The following is a 19,766-nucleotide window of genomic DNA, read 5'->3' as shown; positions in this document are numbered from 1 at the left end:
GCTTCCTCCCTCCCATGTCTCTCAGGACCACCGTTATCCATCTCATGGAGATGTGACCCTGCTCCACAGTGCACCCATGAGAGCAGATCTGTGGGACAGGGGTCTGGGGTTTCTCTCCTCTCTGCTTGCTTTGCCATGGGGCCCATAAAGTCAGCGTTTATTGACCGCAGATCCTCATTAAGAGTGAAGCTGCAGAGCTCTCCTCTGAGCTGTGTCTGATGCTCACTGCTTGTCCCAGCCACCCCTCCCCGAGCTCCGTCATGCTGCAGGCTCACACACTGAAGAAAAACATCATTATCTTTTTTTATTGAAAGTTCAGCTTCACCGAGCTGAAAATGAGACTCCCATCACAGCTGAGGCAAATGCATTGCTAATAATAAACCCAGATGTAGCTTGGATTTTATGCTTTGTGTGGGTCTGCCAGGCAAAGCAGACTGCAGGATGAGAAGTAATAACCAAGCAATACGTGAGAGGGGCACTCCGGGCTGTTCATTGTCCCCCCCAGCTGTGCATGCAGCTGGCCAGCTCTGCTCAGTGCTGTGCTCCGACACATGATGGGAATGTCCGTGTGCCATTTAGGGTTGCACACATTCGATTTGATTCTGTGAGTCTTAGTTAAAACTGAAGAGCTTCTGAAGCCTTCAGATCTCCTCAGGAGCCGTGGGCGTGTGGCTGTGTTTGCTCTTTAGGTGAGAACTGCAGCAGGCTCCGGCCACCTGTGTGATACACTTATCTGTGCTGAGCAGCCCTTGCCCTGCACTGCATTATCAGAGCACTACGGTCCACCTTGTTGCTGGAAGGGGCCCATGGGCCATGCATGGGACTGACAAATTTCAGCTAAATAAATACATAATTAAATAAATAGATAATTCAAAGTAAGAGTTTCTCCTTGGGTGCTGCAGCAAGAATCTGTAGCGTGATGGCACCCATCCGTGATCCCAAATGAATCACACTGCCCACGAATCGTAGAATGGTTTCAGTTGGAAAGGACATTTAAAAACCTCCTGGTCCAATTCCCCTGCACTGAATGAGGGCACCCACAACTGGATCAGGAGCTCAGAGTGCTGTGTTTGTGCCACTGCTCAGTGTCACTCCGTGGGGGTCAGTGGACCAGTGTTGATCTGTAAGTGGTGCAGGTCAGAGATCATGGAATCATCGAACCATAGAACCCTAAAGGCTGGAAAGGATCATCAGGTCCAAACATCAATCCATCACTATCATGCCCATTCATACAGCGATGGATTCTTTTGAGTTGGAAGGGGCCCTTAGAGCTCATCTAGCTCAACTACCCTGCAATAGTATCATAAAGGCTGGAACAGACCAAATCCAACCAACAGCCCATCACCACCGTGCCCACTAACCACATCCCCAGCAGATGAAGCCTCCTAGTCTGCCTCTGGAAAGAACCAAACCTCACAGTCCTGCTGGGGTTCTGCATGCCCCCCACAGCCTGGCCTTGTGTGTCCATGCACAGGGGCACCATTTTGCCTGTGTCCTTCAGCCCAGGAATAGCAAAAACCCAGTGAGACTCAGCCAAGCTTTCGGTCAGGCTCTGAACCTGGACATGACTGGTCTGGTTGCAGAGTGATTGATCCTGCTGTCTTTATGCAAGGCCTTTTACTTCCCAGAAGTGAGAGCACAAGGGAGATTTAGACTAAACGTAAGGAAAATATGAGGGTGGTGAAGCACTGGCACAGGTTGCCCAGAGAAGTGGTGGATGTCCCGACCCTGGAGACAGCCAAGGTCGGTCTGGATGGGGCTGAGTACCTGATGGAGCTGTGGCTGTCCCTATTCATTGTGTGAGAGCCCTACCAGATGGCTTTAAAGGTCCCTTCCAACTCAAATAACTCTATGATCCAGAGTTGCACAGCTGCAGCCAGGGACGAGCCCTCAGCATCCCCAGGCAGCTGCTCTGGGCAGAAGGATGAGGGAAGTTCCAAGGCTCATTGCCACCTGTCTGAGAAACCCCCAGGTTTAGGGAGCCTGTGAGTGCTGCAGAGGAGCCAACATTTGGGCACTGCAGGCGTGAAGCCATTGGAATGCATCACGCAGAGGGGGGCTCGGTGCCTTCTGTAGGGGTGCAGGGCTGCAGTGAGGACAGTGAGATAAGGGCTGCTGTGTCCGGAGCCGCCTGTTAAGCTGGTCACTGTCTTTTCATGGAAGACCACACCTTGTGCACACTGACCACCCCATGGACAGTCCCCCCCCTTGCATGGACCCCAGCCCGTCCCAGCCAATGACCCCACGGCGTGGGGTGGGGAGGAGCTGCCAGCTGTGGATAAAAGCCCCTGGGGTCTGCAGCTCAGCTCCAAGCTCTGAGTGCTCCCACAGCCACACGCCAACCCCACCGCCACCATGGTGCACTGGTCCGCCGAGGAGAAGCAGCTCATCACCAGCATCTGGAGCAAAGTCAACGTGGAGGAATGCGGTGCTGAAGCGCTGGCCAGGTAGGTCTGCTCCTGGGGTCGGCTCAGCTGCACCCTGGATACTGAAACCACTGCAGTTTTAGGAGGGAGAGTTAATGGTGTGTGCTTGTGTCCCCCGTCTCTCCGCAGGCTGTTGATCGTCTACCCCTGGACCCAGAGGTTCTTTGATAACTTCGGGAACCTCTCCAGCCCCACTGCCATCATTGGTAACCCCAAGGTCCGTGCTCATGGCAAGAAAGTGCTGAGCTCCTTTGGGGAAGCCGTGAAGAACCTGGACAACATCAAGAACACCTACGCCAAGCTGTCGGAGCTGCACTGCGAGAAGCTGCACGTGGACCCCGAGAACTTCAAGGTGAGATGCTGAGGTTGCCTGTCTGTCCCTCCATCCTGTGGGGCAGTTCATGGCCTGGGGAGTGCTGGGGGAACTTAAGTAGCAGCTATTTTAGGTATTGAAGAGAAAGGGGCTGGTTTGGATGGAATAGTGCATCCTTAAGAGGGAGAGGGAAGGCTGTAGATCTGGTTATTTGAAGGAAGGGGCTCCAGGTTGTTACAGTTCTGGGGACAGATGGAGGGAGATGCTCTGAGTGCCTGGAAGATGGAGATGAACAGGAGGGAGGGAGGCTGAGTGGGGCTGAGGGTCAAAGGGACGAGGGCCATGTGCAGTTTCTCCTTGGCACACCATGCCCTCGGGGATGACGTATATGGGAGGAGAGGGAAAAACCAATGTGGGATCATCGGGGGCTGCGTGCTGATGGGGAGAGATCAGCAGACTGGGATTAGAGACAGAGGTCTGGGTGTGGAGCAAGGCTAGCAGATGAAGGAAGGAAGCAGGAGGGGAGCAAAGGAGAGGGGGGTGCTGGGGGGGGTGTTGTGGCTGTGGGGGCTGGATGAGGCCATTGGCTTCCATTCCTGCCCCTGCTGTGGGGATGCAGCAGGCAGACATGGCACTGACTTGAGCCCCACCTCAGAAACATTTTGGGAATGCAGTGTAGAGGCTGGAGAAAGCAGGTGTGAGAGTGCAAGGATGGAGCAGGTGGATCTTGGTGTCTGTGGTGAGCACATCACATTTTCCTGCAGAAACAGCATCTCTGAACCCCTCAGAGCAGTGGGGTTCAGCTGCAGCTCCTGTGTGCTGTGCAGGGTGTGTGTGTGTGTGTGTGTGTGTGTGTGTGTGCTCCACACTGTGCTGACCCCATTGCTTCCCTTCTCCCTGCAGCTCCTGGGGAACATCCTCATCATCGTGCTGGCCGCTCACTTCTCCAAGGACTTCACCCCGACCTGCCAGGCTGTCTGGCAGAAGCTGGTCAGCGTGGTGGCCCATGCCCTGGCCTACAAGTACCACTGAGCTCCCAGAGCAGGACACAGCTGTGAAAGTCAATAAAACAAACACATTGCCTGAACTGCTTGGTGTGCTCCTGGTGTGGGGAGGGTGGGAGCAAAGGGCACCAGGGGGGAAAGAGGGCTCAGGGCTGTGGGGAGGGTCACGGTTCAGAAAGGCAGTCAGGTTTGCCAATAGGGGGGGACATCAGGGGATATCAGGGGACATCTGGGGACAGGGGTCCCTCATCCAGCACTTGGCACATCCCAGCCCACCAAGCAGTGCCGTCAGTCTGCAGAAATCACCAGGGAATATTTCTGACCTGTTCTGCACCGAAGGCAGAGCTGCAGGGACGGACCCTTCTCGGCCTGTGGTGTGTGCAAGGGGGTAGATTTGGAGAGGTTCCCTCAAGGCAGCTTAGACTAAAAACGTATCCTCAAGGAGGTGATAGAAAACCTTTTCTGTATCAGATGAAAGTGCTCTTCCCAGGAGCCCTGGGCATTCTGAGCAGAAGATGCTCCCTCCAAGATGTAGATGTCTGGAGAGGAGAGACCGAGGGCAGTTTTTACGTAGGATCACACCATTTTTAACTCAGATTGGCTTAATGGACAGTGATTTTTCACTGTAATGGAAGGGTTCTGTCTAAGCACATCAGTCTTATTCAGGAGTAAGTTAAAAAACAACAGGGAAAGATATGTCTGTCTCAGAGTGATGAAGCCCCTGTTTCGTGTGATTTAGGAAGATGCTTTCTGCCTTCCTGCAGATAAAGCAGGGATTTGCACTTGTGACCCCTGTGGGCTTCACATCCATCCTGTGTGATAGGACGGGCGGAAAAACAAAAAGGCAACAGAAACCAGAACAGCTTTCCTACAACACAACACCCTCCTGCCCAGCAGCAAGTGGCTTTTTAGCATTATATCATAGAATCACAGAATCATAGAATGGCCTGGGTTGCACTAATTGTGGTTGGACTAATGGACCCCAGTGCCTTCATAAATAGTATCCCAGGGGGCCTTGCCAACTAGTTCCCCAAGCAGCCTGAAGTCTGCTCTCATAGAACCATAGAACCATAGAACGGCCTGGTTGATCACAGTGCTCATCCAGCTCCAACCCCCTGCTGTGTGCAGGGTCACCAACCAGCAGCCCAGGCTGCCCAGAGCCACATCCAGCCTGGCCTTGAATGCCTGCAGGGATGGGGCATCCACAGCCTCCTTGGGCAACCTGTTCCAGTGCATCACCACCCTCTGGGGGAAAAACTTCCTCCTAAGATCCAACCTAAACCTCCCCTGTCTCAGTTTCAAACCATTCCCCCTTGTCCTATCACTGCCCACCCTCACAAACAGCCGTTCTCCTCCTGTTTATAAGCTCCTCACTTAGACCACCACAGAAACCAACTGGGAGCAGACACTGCCAGGACGGACCAGCTTTCAACTTAAGCCACTGCATGTTCTGCAGGAGACAGAAGGGTGACTGGCTATAGTCCAGAGGCTGTACATCTGCCACTCCTGCTGATAAGCAAAGCTTGGCACAGCGTGCTGCTTGCTGCAATCAGAGTGACCAACAAACACTGCTTCTTTTGTCAGGTCTCAGAGCTGCTTTTTGCTTCCAGGAGGATGATTTATCCATAATATCTTCAGCATCTTCATTAGTGATGTCAACAGTGGGGTCGGGTGGCTGATTGCAGTTTGCTGATGACCCCGAGCTGTGGGGTGTGGTGGCACAGCAGAGGGATGGGATGCCATCCAGAGGGACCCAGTCAAGTGGAGCAGTGGGGTCAGGTGAACCTGATGGGGTTCAACAAAGCCAAGAGCAAGGTCTGCACCTGGGCTGAGGCAACCCTCGCAACCAATACAAGCTGGGGGATGTAAGGATTGAGAGCAGCCCTGCTGAGAGACCTTGGGGTTCTGGTCGATGGAAGCTGTACATGAGCCAGCACTGTGCCCTTACAGCCCAGACAGCCAACTGTACCCCTCTGCTGTGTGCTGCGAGGCCTCACCTGGAGCACTGCGTCCAGATGTGGAGTCCTCAGTGCAGGAGAGACATGGAGCTGCTGGAGAGCATCCAGAGGAGGGTCACAGCAATGATCCCAGGCATGGACCAGCTCTCCTATGAGGACAGGCTGGGCTGTGCAAATGGAGAAGAGAAGGGAAGGCTGCGAGGTGAGCTGGGAGCAACCTGTCAGTATCTAAAAGGGAGCAACAGGAAAGAAGGGGACAGACTCTTGAGCAGGGTCTGTGGTGACAGAACTGGGGGAAATGGCTTCAAGCTCCAAGAGGGGAGATTCAGGTTGGATGGAAGGAAAAAGTCTGTTCCAGTGAGGGTGGTGAGGCACTGAATGGGCTGCCCAGAGATGTGGGGGATGCTCCATCGCTGGAGACTTTGCAGGTGAGGCTGGATCAGGCCCTGGGCAAACGGATCTACCTGTGATGTCCCTGTGCACTGCAGGGCAGTTGGACTCGGTGGCCCTGAAAGTATGAAGGGTCCTGTCCATGGGATTGGCATGGCCAGGAGGCGAAGAGCCGCGCATGGAGCTCCTCCAGTCAGACCAAAGGAGACAGCAGGATGGAAGGATGCTGGAGAAAGGTAGTGGGTGAAGTGAGTCTGTCCCATGTGGGTGCAAATGAGTTCTGGCTTAGAGAGGTGCATGAGATGGAGTCATCCCTGAAGAAGACCTGCAAAGCAGAGTGCAGGACTGGGACCATCTGAGCTGTTCTTTGCTTTCTGCTGAGCATCCCTCAGTCATCTCATCTCACTGTTTGGCAGAAAGAGTGAATGCTTCTTGCCAGTCTTGCAGACACCTTCCAGTCTGAACCCACCTCACTGTGAGCTCACTGTTGACCAGTGCCCATCTGCTGTAAGAGGGGACATGCAGCCTCTGGTTCTGCTCAGGAGCAAAAGAGAAATCAGGCGAAGGTCAGCAATCCCAAAGAGCTGCTTCTTCAACTCTTGGTTTAGCACCTCATCTTACACCTGGCTTGGGAGTCTGGATCTGCCCTTGTGGGATGAAGCACCTGAGCTGTTCTGGTGTAGAGGCACCGCAGGACAGCAGCCACCAATTCACCATCCCACCCCGTTAACAACAAATCCACAACTTGCAACTTGCAATTTGTTGTCATTACAAGCTCCTCATTTCACGTCTGTACGAGAAAGTACACAAAGGAACAAAGTGCACACACGTAGAGCATAACCAGAACTGCCATTGGTAAAACAGTGGAGTTTGTGGCCAGGTGACCGACTGCAGCTGAATTCAATGGGCAGGGCTCAGCTCCTCACTGCCATATACTTGCATAACTGAGTGCAAAGCACATCCCATGGAGCATCATTATAAAGTGACACTGGAAAGAGCTTTTCCCATTTTTTGACAGACTCTCCTGATAGTAGGAAACACTTTGAATCAACGGACAACAACTATGGACAATATCCATGGAGAACTACTATGGATGACTATGGAGAGCCACTATGGACCACTATGGAGAACCACTGTGGTCAACACAAAGAACAACTACGGAGAACTACTGTGGGCAAAAACTATGGACGATAGCAAGGGACAACAGCTGTGAAACTCTTTATGAGTACTGGCAAGAAAGGAGAATCTTGCATTCAAGGCATGAGGTCTACATTTGGGATAAGTATTGAGCTCTCATTTCCCAGAAAGCCTCTGATCCTTCAGTTTGGGGCTGATGATGGCTGGATTCACAATGGATTCCCAGGAGTGCAGACATCGATGTACCAACAAGAGTCTGAAAACAAAGACAAGGCAGACGCTGTGAGCTCCTTGACATCACTGCCTGTCTCACTGGGTCTCCTCCACAAATTCAGTCCCCAACCACTGGCAGTGACACTGTAAACCTATGACCATGGCGAGGCCATGCAGGCAGCTCCACCTACACTCGGGGCTACACTCGGGGCAGCGGCTGTGAGAGCAGGGGTATGAGATGAAGCTGGTCCCTTCGAAGGCAGAGGGGGAATGGGCCCCTCTTCCCCTTGGACAGCATCCAAATTTGCTATCTTTCCTTCTGCAGCTCAACTCCCTCCCCAGTCACGACCAATGGCAATGTCAACTGAGATTAGGGCAAGCTGTTACCGGTGTATAAAAATCCATGAGTAGGCTTTGGCCCCACTTCCTACTCATTGTTCAGGGAAGCCCAAAGCAAGCCCTCCAACCGCCGCCATGGTGCACTGGTCTGCTGAGGAGAAGCAGCTCATCACCAGCCTCTGGGCCAAGGTCAATGTGGCCGAATGCGGGGGTGAAGCCCTGGCCAGGTAGGTCCAGGTTTTGGGCATTGGTTCAACTGCTCTCTGGGTAGGGAAATGGCTGCAACTAAAGGTGTGTGCTTGCGTGTCCCATCTCTCTACAGGCTGCTGATCGTCTACCCCTGGACCCAGAGGTTCTTTGCGTCCTTTGGGAACCTTTCCAGCCCCACCGCCATCCTTGGCAACCCCATGGTCCGCGCCCACGGCAAGAAAGTGCTCACCTCCTTTGGGGAGGCTGTGAAGAACCTGGACAACATCAAGAAGAGCTTTGCCCAGCTGAGCAAACTGCACTGTGACAAGCTGCACGTGGACCCTGAGAACTTCAGGGTGAGCCTCTGGGGAGTATAGGCAGGAGTTATAGGACCGAGGTGTGCGAGAGGTGGAGTGGATGGTCACAAAATGTGGAGTGATTTACATGCAGTCTGCAGAGTGAATGGAGAGATACAACACCAGGCTGGAGCAGCAAGGGAAGAAGAGAAGAAACAAAGACTGGATTGGAGGGGAGGAGATGAGCTTGGACACGAGGGAATGGTTAATCCAGGACAGAAAATAGACACAGCCTTTTCAACAGAATGAAGGGATCTGAGTCAAAGGAGAGCCAGGGTAGTGGGGAAACGAAGGGAGAGAATAAACACAGCCAGAGCTGAGAGGGGTCACTGGCACGGCCGGAGTAGGGAAGGTCTTTGGGGAGGGGGGTACAGCATGTTCCAACATCCCAGTGAGTGCCAGAGATGCAGGAGCAGGGCACGGGCTGCAGCAGATCTTTGCTCTGTGATGGATATCCGTCACTGCCCTGGGATGGCTGCATGGTATGAAGGAGGTGGGGACAGCATTGGCTGATGGCTTCTCTTCTTCCTCCTTTGCCAGCTCCTGGGGGACATCCTGATCGTTGTCCTGGCCTCCCACTTCAGCAAGGACTTCACTTCTGCCAGCCAGGCTGCCTGGCAGAAGATGGTGCGTGTGGTGGCCCACGCGTTGGCCCACGAGTACCACTGAGCCCCGCAGCCACGTGGAGATGCTCTCAGCGTCCTGCGGGTCTGCTGGGCTGTAACTGCCAAATAAACACTGCTGCAGTCAGGATGGAGTCTCTGCTTCTCTGTGGGGTCAGGGTGGGGGCTGCCCTGGGGGCTGGGAATGGAATGAGGTGCTCACAGACACTGTGCTGCAGGACACGTTTTGTTTCCTTGAGTTCCTGCAGGTGAGATGGAGAACACGGGGAGCATTCAAGACCTGACCAAGTAAACATACCCCAGAATACAGATAGGAACACTCTGGTTCTACATTGAGGCATCAGCAACATCACTGCGTTTAATGTTGTGACCTTCTGCACTTCAAGGGGAACAAACCTTTGCACATAAACATGCAGCTGCAGTGAGATAAAGTGTGTTGTTTGTGACGTCTCTGATGGAAGGAAACATGAAAAGGAGTTGGACTCCATGATCCTTTTGATCCTTTCCAACTCAAGATATTCTATGATTCTATGGTACTGGTTTTCTGCCCTTGTTTAAATTCTTACCATGCTCAAATTATTAAGGGCAGAATGTAATAGTCACAGGAATCTATTATAGCAAAAAGACGTTCCAAGAATGATCATTCCACATACGGAAAGGACAGAGCATTTGGTCTCACTGCCCCTACATCTAACTTCTCAGCAGCAAAAGTTCCCTCAAGTCCCCACAGTGCAGAGGGCCGTGGTGCTCTCCAGGCTCCCACCCCCATTTTAGCCCAGATGTGGCTCGCAGCATCCCCACAGATTGCAGAGCAGCTCAGGGACACCTCTGGATGCTGGCACGATGAATTCCTGCCCACACCCTCCTGCCCCGTTATCAGGGAGAAGGCAGAAGGCACAGCTGCAGCGCAGGCATGCACCAAACTCAGCTCTTTGCAGCATGGCCCTTCTACCCAGCCCTTTCCGAAGCAAGTGTGCAGAGGAAAACTGGTGCAGCTTTGAGCACAAATGTCAGCCACAACCCATGGCCAACACCAGCGCCTTGTTCCACGGCCACTCATCCCCTGGGCCAGCTGGTGCTCCGTGTTCAGTCAGGTTCTGGCCCCATAAATTCCATCCCAGTTCCAGCCCCTGCTTGCTGGCAGCAGCCTGGCAGCCCCAGGCAGCTCTCACAACATGCTTCCATGTCACCGGGTCAGGTCAGGCACTGCCTTCCTGCTGCCAGTGAGGCTGTCCCTGGTGTACTCAGTGTGTCCCACCTCTCCGAGGTCATCTGTGCACTGATGCCATGCAGGTGATCTCTGTGTTCTGTGTTCTGAGCCTGCCTTGTTTCCCCCTGCCTGCAGGATCTTTGGGGCTGGAGCTCTGCTCCCTGCTGCCCGCAGCTCACTTAGTGCTACCCTGAAGTCAGCAAACTGTTCAATAGCTGATGGGAAAGAACAAGGAGAGCACGGGCCTGGCAGCCCCTTCAGGAAGAGGAAGAGAGAGAAACCACATGCAGGCAGCTGGTGTGCTGTGAGGAAGGACCCAACAGACCCAAGTTGTGGTCTCCTGCCTTACAGCAATGCAGAGTGCTGTGGTCTGGAACTGCATGAGGGGCAGCCAGGCTGGCACGCGCTGCGCTCACAGCACTGGGGTGGGCACAGTGTGCCATACCCACACCGTGCATGGGGACGTATGGCGCACTCCGGCATAGAGCTGCAGAGCTGGGAATCGGGGGGGGGCTGGGTGCTGCTTTGGCCACAGATCTGGGCACCTTGCCCTGTGCCCCACCCTGATGCTGCGTTCCCTCCCCTGGGGTGCCAAGGCTGGGGGCCCCCCCTGAGCCGCAGCCAATTGCGGGGTGCACAGGGAAGAGGAGGGGCCCGGCGGAGCGGATAAAAGTGGGGGCACGGACGGCCGCTCACCAGCGTGCGATCCCCGCGGGAGCAAGAGCCCAGACCTCCTCCGTACCTACAGCCACACGCTACCCTCCAACCGCCGCCATGGTGCACTGGTCTGCTGAGGAGAAGCAGCTCATCACCGGCCTCTGGGCCAAGGTCAATGTGGCCGAATGCGGGGGTGAAGCCCTGGCCAGGTAGGTCCAGCTTTGGGGCATTGGTTCAGCTGCTCTCTGGGTAGGGAAATGGCTGCAACTAAAGGTGTGTGATTGTGTGTCCCATCTCTCTACAGGCTGCTGATTGTCTACCCCTGGACCCAGAGGTTCTTTGCGTCCTTTGGGAACCTTTCCAGTGCCACTGCCATCTCTGGCAACCCCATGGTCCGCGCCCATGGCAAGAAAGTGCTCACCTCCTTTGGGGATGCCGTGAAGAACCTGGACAACATCAAGAACACCTTCTCCCAACTGTCCGAGCTGCACTGTGACAAGCTGCATGTGGACCCCGAGAACTTCAGGGTGAGCTGTGCTCTTGGCTGGGTCCCATCCCAACGCACCTCCAAGAGGAGATTCTCCCTATGTCCCCCAGGGTCAATATGGGGGTGCTCCCCATAGATATCCCTGTGCTGTTAGTGGAATTTGGTGGCTGGGGTCAGGGTCGGAGGTGGGAGAGACAGGGAGGGAAGGGACACCTGCACACACCAACCTGAGAAAGGAAATAAGGGGATGGATGGAGGGGCTGACGAGTGGGTGACAGTGAGGGTACGAAGGAGAAGGGAAGGAAGCGAGGAGGTATCTGCAGTGCAGAAATGGAGGGCAGAGAAAAGCAAAACCACTGTTGGAGTGGGAAATGGTCTGAGCCAAGCGGAAAGGGAAGGAGCAAGAGTGCAACCTGGCACGGAGAAAGGACAGATGGATGAGGAGCAAGGGACAGTGGCTGGATGCTGAGAGCCAAGGAGTGAAATGGTGGAGGTGGTGGAGTTCCCACATGCCAGCAGGAGCTCAGCTGTGCTGCCTGCTCCCCAGAGCTCCAACCTGCAGCCAAATGGAGGATTTCTGGAGATCTCGTGGCTACTCTTCCCACAGTCATAGCAGAGGGAGGAAATATGGCCTGAGTGGGTGAGATGGAAAGCCTTGGGCCCAACGGCCCAGCCCAGACAGGTTTGTTTTGCATGTTGTGCATTTTGGTGTTTAGACTGAACAAAAGGATTAATGAGTTCAAGGTATTGTCTTAACAAGAGCTGTAGTTTATAGGGTCATTTTTAAGGCTAGGTATGTTTCCCTGGTGTTGGTGCAAGCAGGCTGGCTGGCTTCAGGGCATTGCTAACAGAGGGTCCTCCTATCCCCACAGCTCCTGGGTGACATCCTCATCATTGTCCTGGCCGCCCACTTCGCCAAGGATTTCACTCCTGAATGCCAGGCTGCTTGGCAGAAGCTGGTCCGCGTGGTGGCTCACGCCCTGGCTCGCAAGTACCACTAAGCACCAGCATGAAAGATCCCGGAGCACCCTACAGCCATTGTATGCACCTGCAGAAATGCTCCGGAGCTGACAGCTTGTGACAGACAAATAAAGCTCATTCAGTGACACTCTCTGCTGTCTGTGTGTCCCTGTGCAGCTTGGGGCTGGGTTGGGGGCTGTGGGTGCTGCGGGAGCAAAGTGGGGCAGGGTTGTCTCTATGGAGGGCTTTGTGCTCAATGGGGTTTTATGGGGTTCTGTGGGATCTGCCTCTGGAAAGCAAACCTGCAGGCCTGTGTTTGGGCAGGCACAGCACTGGGAGGTTTGCACTGGGGCTATGTCTGTAGAAAAGAGTTTTCTCACTGACACGGAGGAGTCATATATTTAAGAAAGAATCAACAGAGTGAAGGCTTTAATCCTCCTTGGCTCATTTCTGGCATGCAGCCTCCCTGAAAGGAGCTGACTCATGCTAGCCCAGCAGCCAGCTGGGTGGGGGCAGGCTGCAGATAAACATTTTGCTATCAAGACTTGCACAGACCTTGTTTATGCACTTCTTCGCCCCACGCTGCCCATTCTGCAGCTCTGGGTGGGGGAAGAGAGGGGGTTAATCCCGTCAATTGTGGTAACCATTAATGATGTTCTGGAACTAAAAATCAATTGATGTCATTTGCATGCAAACTATAGAGGTGTTTAAATGTGCACAGAGCAGGGCTCTGTCGGGTGGGGGCTGTTCTTGGCAGGGGAGAACCACTCATCCCATTTTGACGAGCACGGGGCAGCAAAGGCAGCTGCTGCTGGAAGGACGTGATGCTTTCTAGGGGGAAACGAGGAATGCAGCAAGAACCTCTGGCACCAAGTCTGTACCACAACCTGACCACAGCTACACCAACCAGCACCTCCACCAAGCTGGCACCATGTCCTGTCCCTGCTTCATCCCTGCTCCTGGGCACCTCCCTCTCCTCCCCTGACCCACTGCTGGGTATCAAAGCCCCCGTGGCCCCTTAACCCCTCCTCGTGCACTCTGCTCAGTGGAAGGAGGGTGTTGTTGTAAGTGCTTACACAAGGACAGAGGAGGACACCTTTTGCTGAGACAAAAGTGCTGCCTTCCTTGCAGGTGTCTGGGCAGGCACAGTGAGAGTCGTGCCCAGGTATCACCAGCAAAAGGCAGATGCAGGCAACTCTAATCCATGACCCAAATCTACTCCATGGTGAAAAATACTGTGTATGGCAAGAAGGGAAAAGGGTGTTAAAACACTGAAGGTACTGTCAGAATTTCCTTTCATTTAAATGGTTTTCCTCCCATTCCTTGGTACAAGGCCAGGAGGATACCGAAGAGGTGGTGCTCAGTGGAGTTGGATTTAATCTTAATGATCTTTTCCAACCTTAATGTCTCAATGATTCAGTGATTCTATGGAGGAAGGCAAGCCCAGGGCTCTGGGGAGGAGCTCAGCCCTTTTCCAGCTCTGCTGCAGCCATGTGAGCACCTTCCCCTCCTGCTGCTGCCTCAGCGTGACCCTGTGCCTCTTGGATGTCACTGGTTAAGGATGCTCATAATTTATTCTTCTGATACTTCATGCAACTGTAGATCTGTTTGTTTAGAATTAGCCTTCAGCACTCTCATGCAGGAACAACACTCCTGAGGAAGGTGCCCCAGTGCTGTGCTCTCAGGTGTGACACAGGAGAGCACTTTGCATGGAGTCTGAACAGCTCCTGAACTCGGGGGAGATGTGGCTCATCATAGAATCATTCAGACTGGAAAAGCCCTCCAAGATCCCCAAACCCAACCTCCCCCCCCATGCCCACTGACCACATCCCTCAGTGCCACATCCCCGTGGCTCCAGAGCACCTCCAGGGACGGTGACTCCACCACCTCCCCGGGCACCTTGTTCCAATGCATCACCACTCTCAGGAAGAAGAAATGTTTTCCAGTATCCAACCTGAATCTCCCCTTGCTGGAGCAGGATCCAAAAGGAAACCCCTGGATCCCTGATGGACACCCCTGATCTGAGCTTTTGCTGCTTTCTGAGCTCCCATCAGGTGCTGCAGAGACAACTCCAGAGTTCAAAGCAAAAAGTTCCTGTTCTTTATGCATGTGAATGTAAGCAGAGCTGGGGTGAAAGGGGCGACCCTGTTCAAACCCTGTGCAGCAGCTCAGTGCGTGGCCTGTCACCTCACAGCTGATGGGTGAGCTTCCACTGGCTCCAGAATAGAAAGTAAATAGCCCAGGTCATGTTTTGTCATGGTAAGTGACAAAGAGGTTAAAGTCCATTTCAGCGGTCATGGAGCCTGCTGCTGGAACAGCCCTGGGCTGCATGTTGGCATATGTCATGGGGCAGCTCTGGGAGAGCCATGGCGCAGGGCATGCTCCATGCATGTGTTGCAAATGGAGGCTGGCTCTTGCTTGTATAGGAGGATACACTTGTGTTCAGAAAGGGTGGTTAAGCAGTGCAATGGGCTGCCCAAGGAGGTGGTTGAGTCACCATCCCTGGATGTGCTTAAAGACCGTTTGGATGTGTTGCATAGGGATGTGACTGAGCGGAGGGCTGTTAGGGTAGGATGGCTGCATTGTGGTTGGACTCAGTGATATTTAAGGTCTTTTCCAACCTGAGCAATTCCATGATTCTATGATTCTATGACTCTACAATGATCCTATGATCCTATGATTCTATGATTCTATGATCCTATGATCCTATGATTCTATCATTCTATGATTCTATCATTCTGTGATTCTATGATTCTATGATTCTATGATCCTATGATTCTATGATTCTATGATCCTATGATTCTATGATTCTATGATTCTATGATTCTGTGATCCTATGATTCTATGATTCTATGATTCTATGATTCTGTGATCCTATGATTCTATGATTCTATGATTCTATGATTCTGTGATCCTATGATTCTATGATTCTATGATCCTATGATCCTATGATTCTATGATCCTATGATTCTATGATTCTATGATCCTATGATTCTATGATTCTATGATTCTATGATCTTATGATTCTATGATTCTATGATTCTATGTGCAGCCCTTTCTCTGAAAAGGGGCCCAGGTCTGGTAGGGCAGCACTGGGGGAAGGGTCAGAGTGGGGATGGCTGGAGGCCCCTTAACTGCTGCCACACCCTGACCTCCCCCCTCCTGTCTCCCCAGCACAAACCCCAGCCCGTCCCAGCCAATGACCCCACGGCGTGGGGTGGGGAGGAGCTGCCAGCTGTGGATAAAAGCCCCTGGGGTCTGCAGCTCAGCTCCAAGCTCTGAGTGCTCCCACAGCCACACGCCAACCCCACTGCCACCATGGTGCACTGGTCCGCCGAGGAGAAGCAGCTCATCACCAGCATCTGGAGCAAAGTCAACGTGGAGGAATGCGGTGCCGAAGCACTGGCCAGGTAGGTCTGCTCCTGGGGTCGGCTCAGCTGCACCCTGGATACTGAAACCACTGCAGTTTTAGGAGGGAGTGTTAATGGTGTGTGCTTGTGTCCCCTGTCTCTCCTCAGGCTGCTGATCGTCTACCCCTGGACCCAGAGGTTCTTTGCGTCCTTTGGGAACCTCTCCAGCCCCACTGCCATCATGGGCAACCCAAGAGTACGTGCTCATGGTAAGAAAGTGCTGAGCTCCTTTGGGGAAGCCGTGAAGAACCTGGACAACATCAAGAACACCTACGCCAGGCTGTCGGAGCTGCACTGCGACAAGTTGCATGTGGACCCCGAGAACTTCAGGGTGAGATGTTGGCAGCCTGAGCCCTTTCCCTGCACAGTGCTTTGCATTGGATCAGGGGGTTCAATTTTTGTGTGTCAGCATAGCAATGGGAAGGAGAAAGTATTGTGAGACTGTAAGCTAAAGGAGGCACTTGGGTTGAGGGGAATGAAAGCAAATCAGAGAAAGGTGCAGCCTGGGCTGGAGGAAGCAGAGGTGGAGGGATGCTCAGCAGAGCACTGAAGGAAGTCATACATCCTATTGAATTCTATGGGAAGAATAGCAGTTCTGAAATGACAGAGCAGGTTTCTGGATTGTCCAGCATGGGCTGCCTGTTTGGATCGTAGAGTCATAGAACCATAGAATGGCTCAGGTTGGAAGGGACCTCAAAGCTCATAGAGCCATAGAATGGTTGGGTTGGATGGGACTTTCAAGCCTCCCAGTCTCACTCCCTGCTGTGGGCTGGGTGTCCCCTAAAGCTCAGGCTGCCCAGGGCCCCATCTACCGCCTTGGGCACCTCCAGGGATGGGGCTCCCACAGATTCTTTGGGCAACCTGGGATAGAATGGACAGCCCCTCTCCCTCTGACACCTGTAACTAAAAATGTGTAGATTTCCCATTTACCAAAAAGCAAAAAAATTAAAGTAAATTACAAGCGGTGTTTTGCAAGGTGTGTGTCAGGCCAAAGCAGCATCCCAAGAATGGAGGAAAATAGTCTCAAGGTTTTTTCTCCACCCACTTCCCCTTTATTTTGGTAAAGATGGAGCAGACATCTTTTTTTTTTCCCCCCAAACTCTGATCTTTCTATGCAAAGGGTGGGCACTGAGGCTGTGCTGGGTGGGAAGAGGGGATGCTCCCTGGCCATCTATGCAGCACTAACCCTGCCTGTTCTCCATTTCTCCTGCAGCTCCTTGGGGACATCCTGATCATCGTCCTGGCCTCCCACTTTGCCAGGGATTTCACTCCTGCCTGCCAGTTTGCCTGGCAGAAGCTGGTCAATGTCGTGGCTCATGCTCTGGGCCGCAAGTACCACTGAGCTGCAGCACAGCCGTGGCCATAGCCCCCAATAAACACCTGGAATGCATGTGGTCTGACTGTCTGTGTTGGGGGCATATGGGGACAGCATCATGGGACTGCTGGGGCAGCGTTCTCATCACTATGGGGTGCAGCCATGTGTGTGCTCTGCCTTGGCGTGCACGTGGGGCTGGGGGGAGAAAATCCATACCAAGTCCTGAAACACACCTGCAAGGGGCCTGGACTTGGGAAGGGCATCAGAGAGGGGTGCAGGAGTAACTGGGGACTAGAAAGAAAGCAAGCCTGTTCTCCTGACTCTAGATTAATCAGAAATGAGGTGATTCTGTAACTCTGTGATTTGCCCAAGGAGGCTGTGGATGCCCCATCCCTGCAGGCATTCAAGGCCAGGCTGGATGTGGCTCTGGGCAGCCTGGGCTGCTGGTTGGTGACCCTGCACACAGCAGGGGGTTGGAGCTGGATGAGCACTGTGGGCCTTTGCAACCCAGGCCATGCTGTGATTCCATGATTCTATGAAGCCAGCAGTGTCTGAGCACACAACTCCCCACCTGCTGCTCCATCCCCCACCCAATGGTCTCCGTGGTGCTCAGAGCTGGGTGACACATCAGGCTCAGTTGTTTGTTCATTGGGATGAGGGTTACAAGGTTGGCTTTTATCTATTTTATTACCCCCACAAGGAAAAAGTATAAGAGCACCCAGGACTCTCTTTATCTCCCTCCTACATCTCAGAATTACAGAATCATAGAATCCTTAGAGTTTGAAGGGACCCTTGGAGGCCATTTAGTCCAAATCCTCTGCATTTAACAGGGACATCACAGGTAGATCCAGTTGCCCAGGGCCTGATCCAGCCTTACCTGCAAAGTCTCCAGTGATGGAGCATCCCCCACATCTCTGGGCAGCCCGTTCAGCACCTCACCACCCTCGCTGTAACAGACTTTTTCCTTCCATCCAACCTGAATCTCCCCTCTTTGAGCTTGAAGCCATTTCCCCAGTTCTGTCACCACAGCCCAGCTCAATAGTCTGTCCCCTTCTTTCCTGTTGCTGCCCTTTAGATACTGACAGGTTGCTCCCAGCTCACCTCGCAGCCTTCCCTTCTCTTCTCCATCTGCACAGCCCAGCTCTCAGCCTGTGCTCACAGGACATCGGACCCTCCTCATTCTTAGGGGCACAGCAGAGGGGTGTCCTGAGGACCTTGATGGTGGATGGCAAAAATGACAATAGCTCAGAACATGGTGGAGAAAATGTTGTTCCGGACACAGGTGCTACTGAATGCTGAGTCTGTGGAGGGCAGTGAGGATGTGGGGGGGGATGGAGTGTTTCAGAGTGAGCTGACTTGCTTTGTGGCTTCCATCAGGAAGGCTGTGACCATGGGGTTGGCTGTGCACGCACCCCAAGATGCGCTTTGTTGTTCCTTCCCTTCTGAGGAACTGCAGCCCAGGCCTGGTTCAGGTCTTGCTTTAAAATGATGGGAAAACCCTGAACCCACATGAACTGCTGCACAGAACGGATGGGAAGCTCTTCTCATCTTTTCTAGCAGGTTGATGGATTGCTCTCCTCGCTCACAGCAGCTTTTCTCAGAGCTGAGGCAGAGCTGCCAAACTGATGGATGAACACACTGTGCTGCCTCAGAGAGCAATAAGGGAATCTCCACTGTGACAGCAGAGTGAAAACTGAATGGACTGTGTGAGAGGACTGTTAGAATTTGTTGGAAAAGACATTGGGATGGAAAAGAAATCAACGGAGCTGAGCTGTGGCTGCATCATCCCTCTTTGGGTGACATGCATCTCTGGGAGCTGCCCTCTGCAGACTTACCATGCACAGCTGTGCAAGCACTGGGTGGAAGGTGAAGATTCCTGCTTCATAGAATCATGGAAGCCTAGAATGGCCTGGGTTGCAAAGGCCCACAGTGCTCATCCAGCTCCAACCCCCTGCTGTGTGCAGGGTCACCAACCAGCAGCCCAGGCTGCCCAGAGCCACATCCAGCCTGGCGGAGCAGAGCACTGATAGACTGACAGATCTGCTCAGACCCCCACCCTCAGTGCTGAGATGGTGAGGGGGGAGTTCCTTTTCCATACCCAAGGACTCCTTTGGACAGAAGGACATGAAGCAATCTCACAGGACAAATTATTTTCCTTTCCATTTGGCAGCCTGTTATCACATCTCCACCTTTCTTCGCCCAGTGCACATCATGGCTGCTGTGCAGACAGCCCACTGAAATAAGCAGCTCCTGCATAGGGACCCTTGTATTCACTACATGGAAAACAACAGCTGAGGACATTCATGTGATTTTGATGTATCCACACCATCAAACTGGAGTGGTTGGCATGGCCTGGAGCAGCACCACCTTTGTCCATACAGAAAGTGGGGCAGCATCTCAGAATCAGATTCACAGAATGGCCTGGGTAGGAAGGGGACCTCAAGGATGATGATGCTTCAACTCCCCCCTCACCCTCCTCACCACAGGCAGGGCCACCAACCTCCACATTGAATAGCAGACCAGGCTGCCCAGGGCCTTATCCAACCTGTCCTTGAACATCGCCAGGGATGGACAGGCCATCTCCCCATGCCATGTATTCCTCCTCCTACTTGAGGGAAGGCAAATAGGACAAGAATCTCCTGGGTGCTGCCCAGCTTCACTGCAGGGCTCTGCAGCACCTGCTGGGTGGAGGATGTGCCCACCCTGACCCACCAGGCTCTGGTACCACTTCATACAGGCACAGCCATGAGTAGCCCGTGTGCCTCAAACTGCCATCCAG

General features: G+C 53.3%; 4 protein-coding genes across 4 annotated transcripts; all 4 read left to right on the top strand.

Annotated features, from left to right (window-relative positions):
- Window positions 1-2,236: 2,236 nt before the first annotated feature.
- On the top strand, window positions 2,237-3,771 carry LOC140254648 (hemoglobin subunit rho-like). Its single transcript, XM_072341430.1, is given in 4 exon segments — window positions 2,237-2,288; window positions 2,291-2,447; window positions 2,556-2,778; window positions 3,643-3,771. Coding segments are annotated over 4 exon segments (561 nt in total).
- Window positions 3,772-7,826: 4,055 nt separating this feature from the next.
- Window positions 7,827-9,074, top strand: LOC140254643 (hemoglobin subunit beta-like). Its single transcript, XM_072341420.1, has 3 exons — window positions 7,827-8,007; window positions 8,103-8,325; window positions 8,866-9,074. The coding sequence occupies exons 1-3, from the start codon at window positions 7,916-7,918 to the stop codon at window positions 8,992-8,994; spliced, it is 444 nt and encodes a 147-aa protein (XP_072197521.1). The 5' UTR covers window positions 7,827-7,915; the 3' UTR covers window positions 8,995-9,074.
- A 1,575-nt stretch (window positions 9,075-10,649) lies between these two features.
- On the top strand, window positions 10,650-12,413 carry LOC140247417 (hemoglobin subunit beta). Its single transcript, XM_072327088.1, has 3 exons — window positions 10,650-11,024; window positions 11,120-11,342; window positions 12,175-12,413. Exons 1-3 carry the CDS (start codon window positions 10,933-10,935, stop codon window positions 12,301-12,303), a joined length of 444 nt encoding a protein of 147 aa, XP_072183189.1. The 5' UTR covers window positions 10,650-10,932; the 3' UTR covers window positions 12,304-12,413.
- A 3,048-nt stretch (window positions 12,414-15,461) lies between these two features.
- LOC140247416 (hemoglobin subunit epsilon-like) lies at window positions 15,462-17,022 on the top strand. The gene is given in 4 exon segments (XM_072327087.1): window positions 15,462-15,513; window positions 15,516-15,672; window positions 15,781-16,003; window positions 16,886-17,022. Coding segments are annotated over 4 exon segments (561 nt in total). The 3' UTR covers window positions 17,015-17,022.
- The last annotated feature ends 2,744 nt before the right edge of the window (window positions 17,023-19,766 follow it).

This window comes from Excalfactoria chinensis, chromosome 1, assembly GCF_039878825.1.
Source record: "Excalfactoria chinensis isolate bCotChi1 chromosome 1, bCotChi1.hap2, whole genome shotgun sequence".
Lineage (NCBI taxonomy): Eukaryota > Metazoa > Chordata > Aves > Galliformes > Phasianidae > Excalfactoria > Excalfactoria chinensis.
This window is presented reverse-complemented; position numbering and strand designations above follow the sequence as displayed.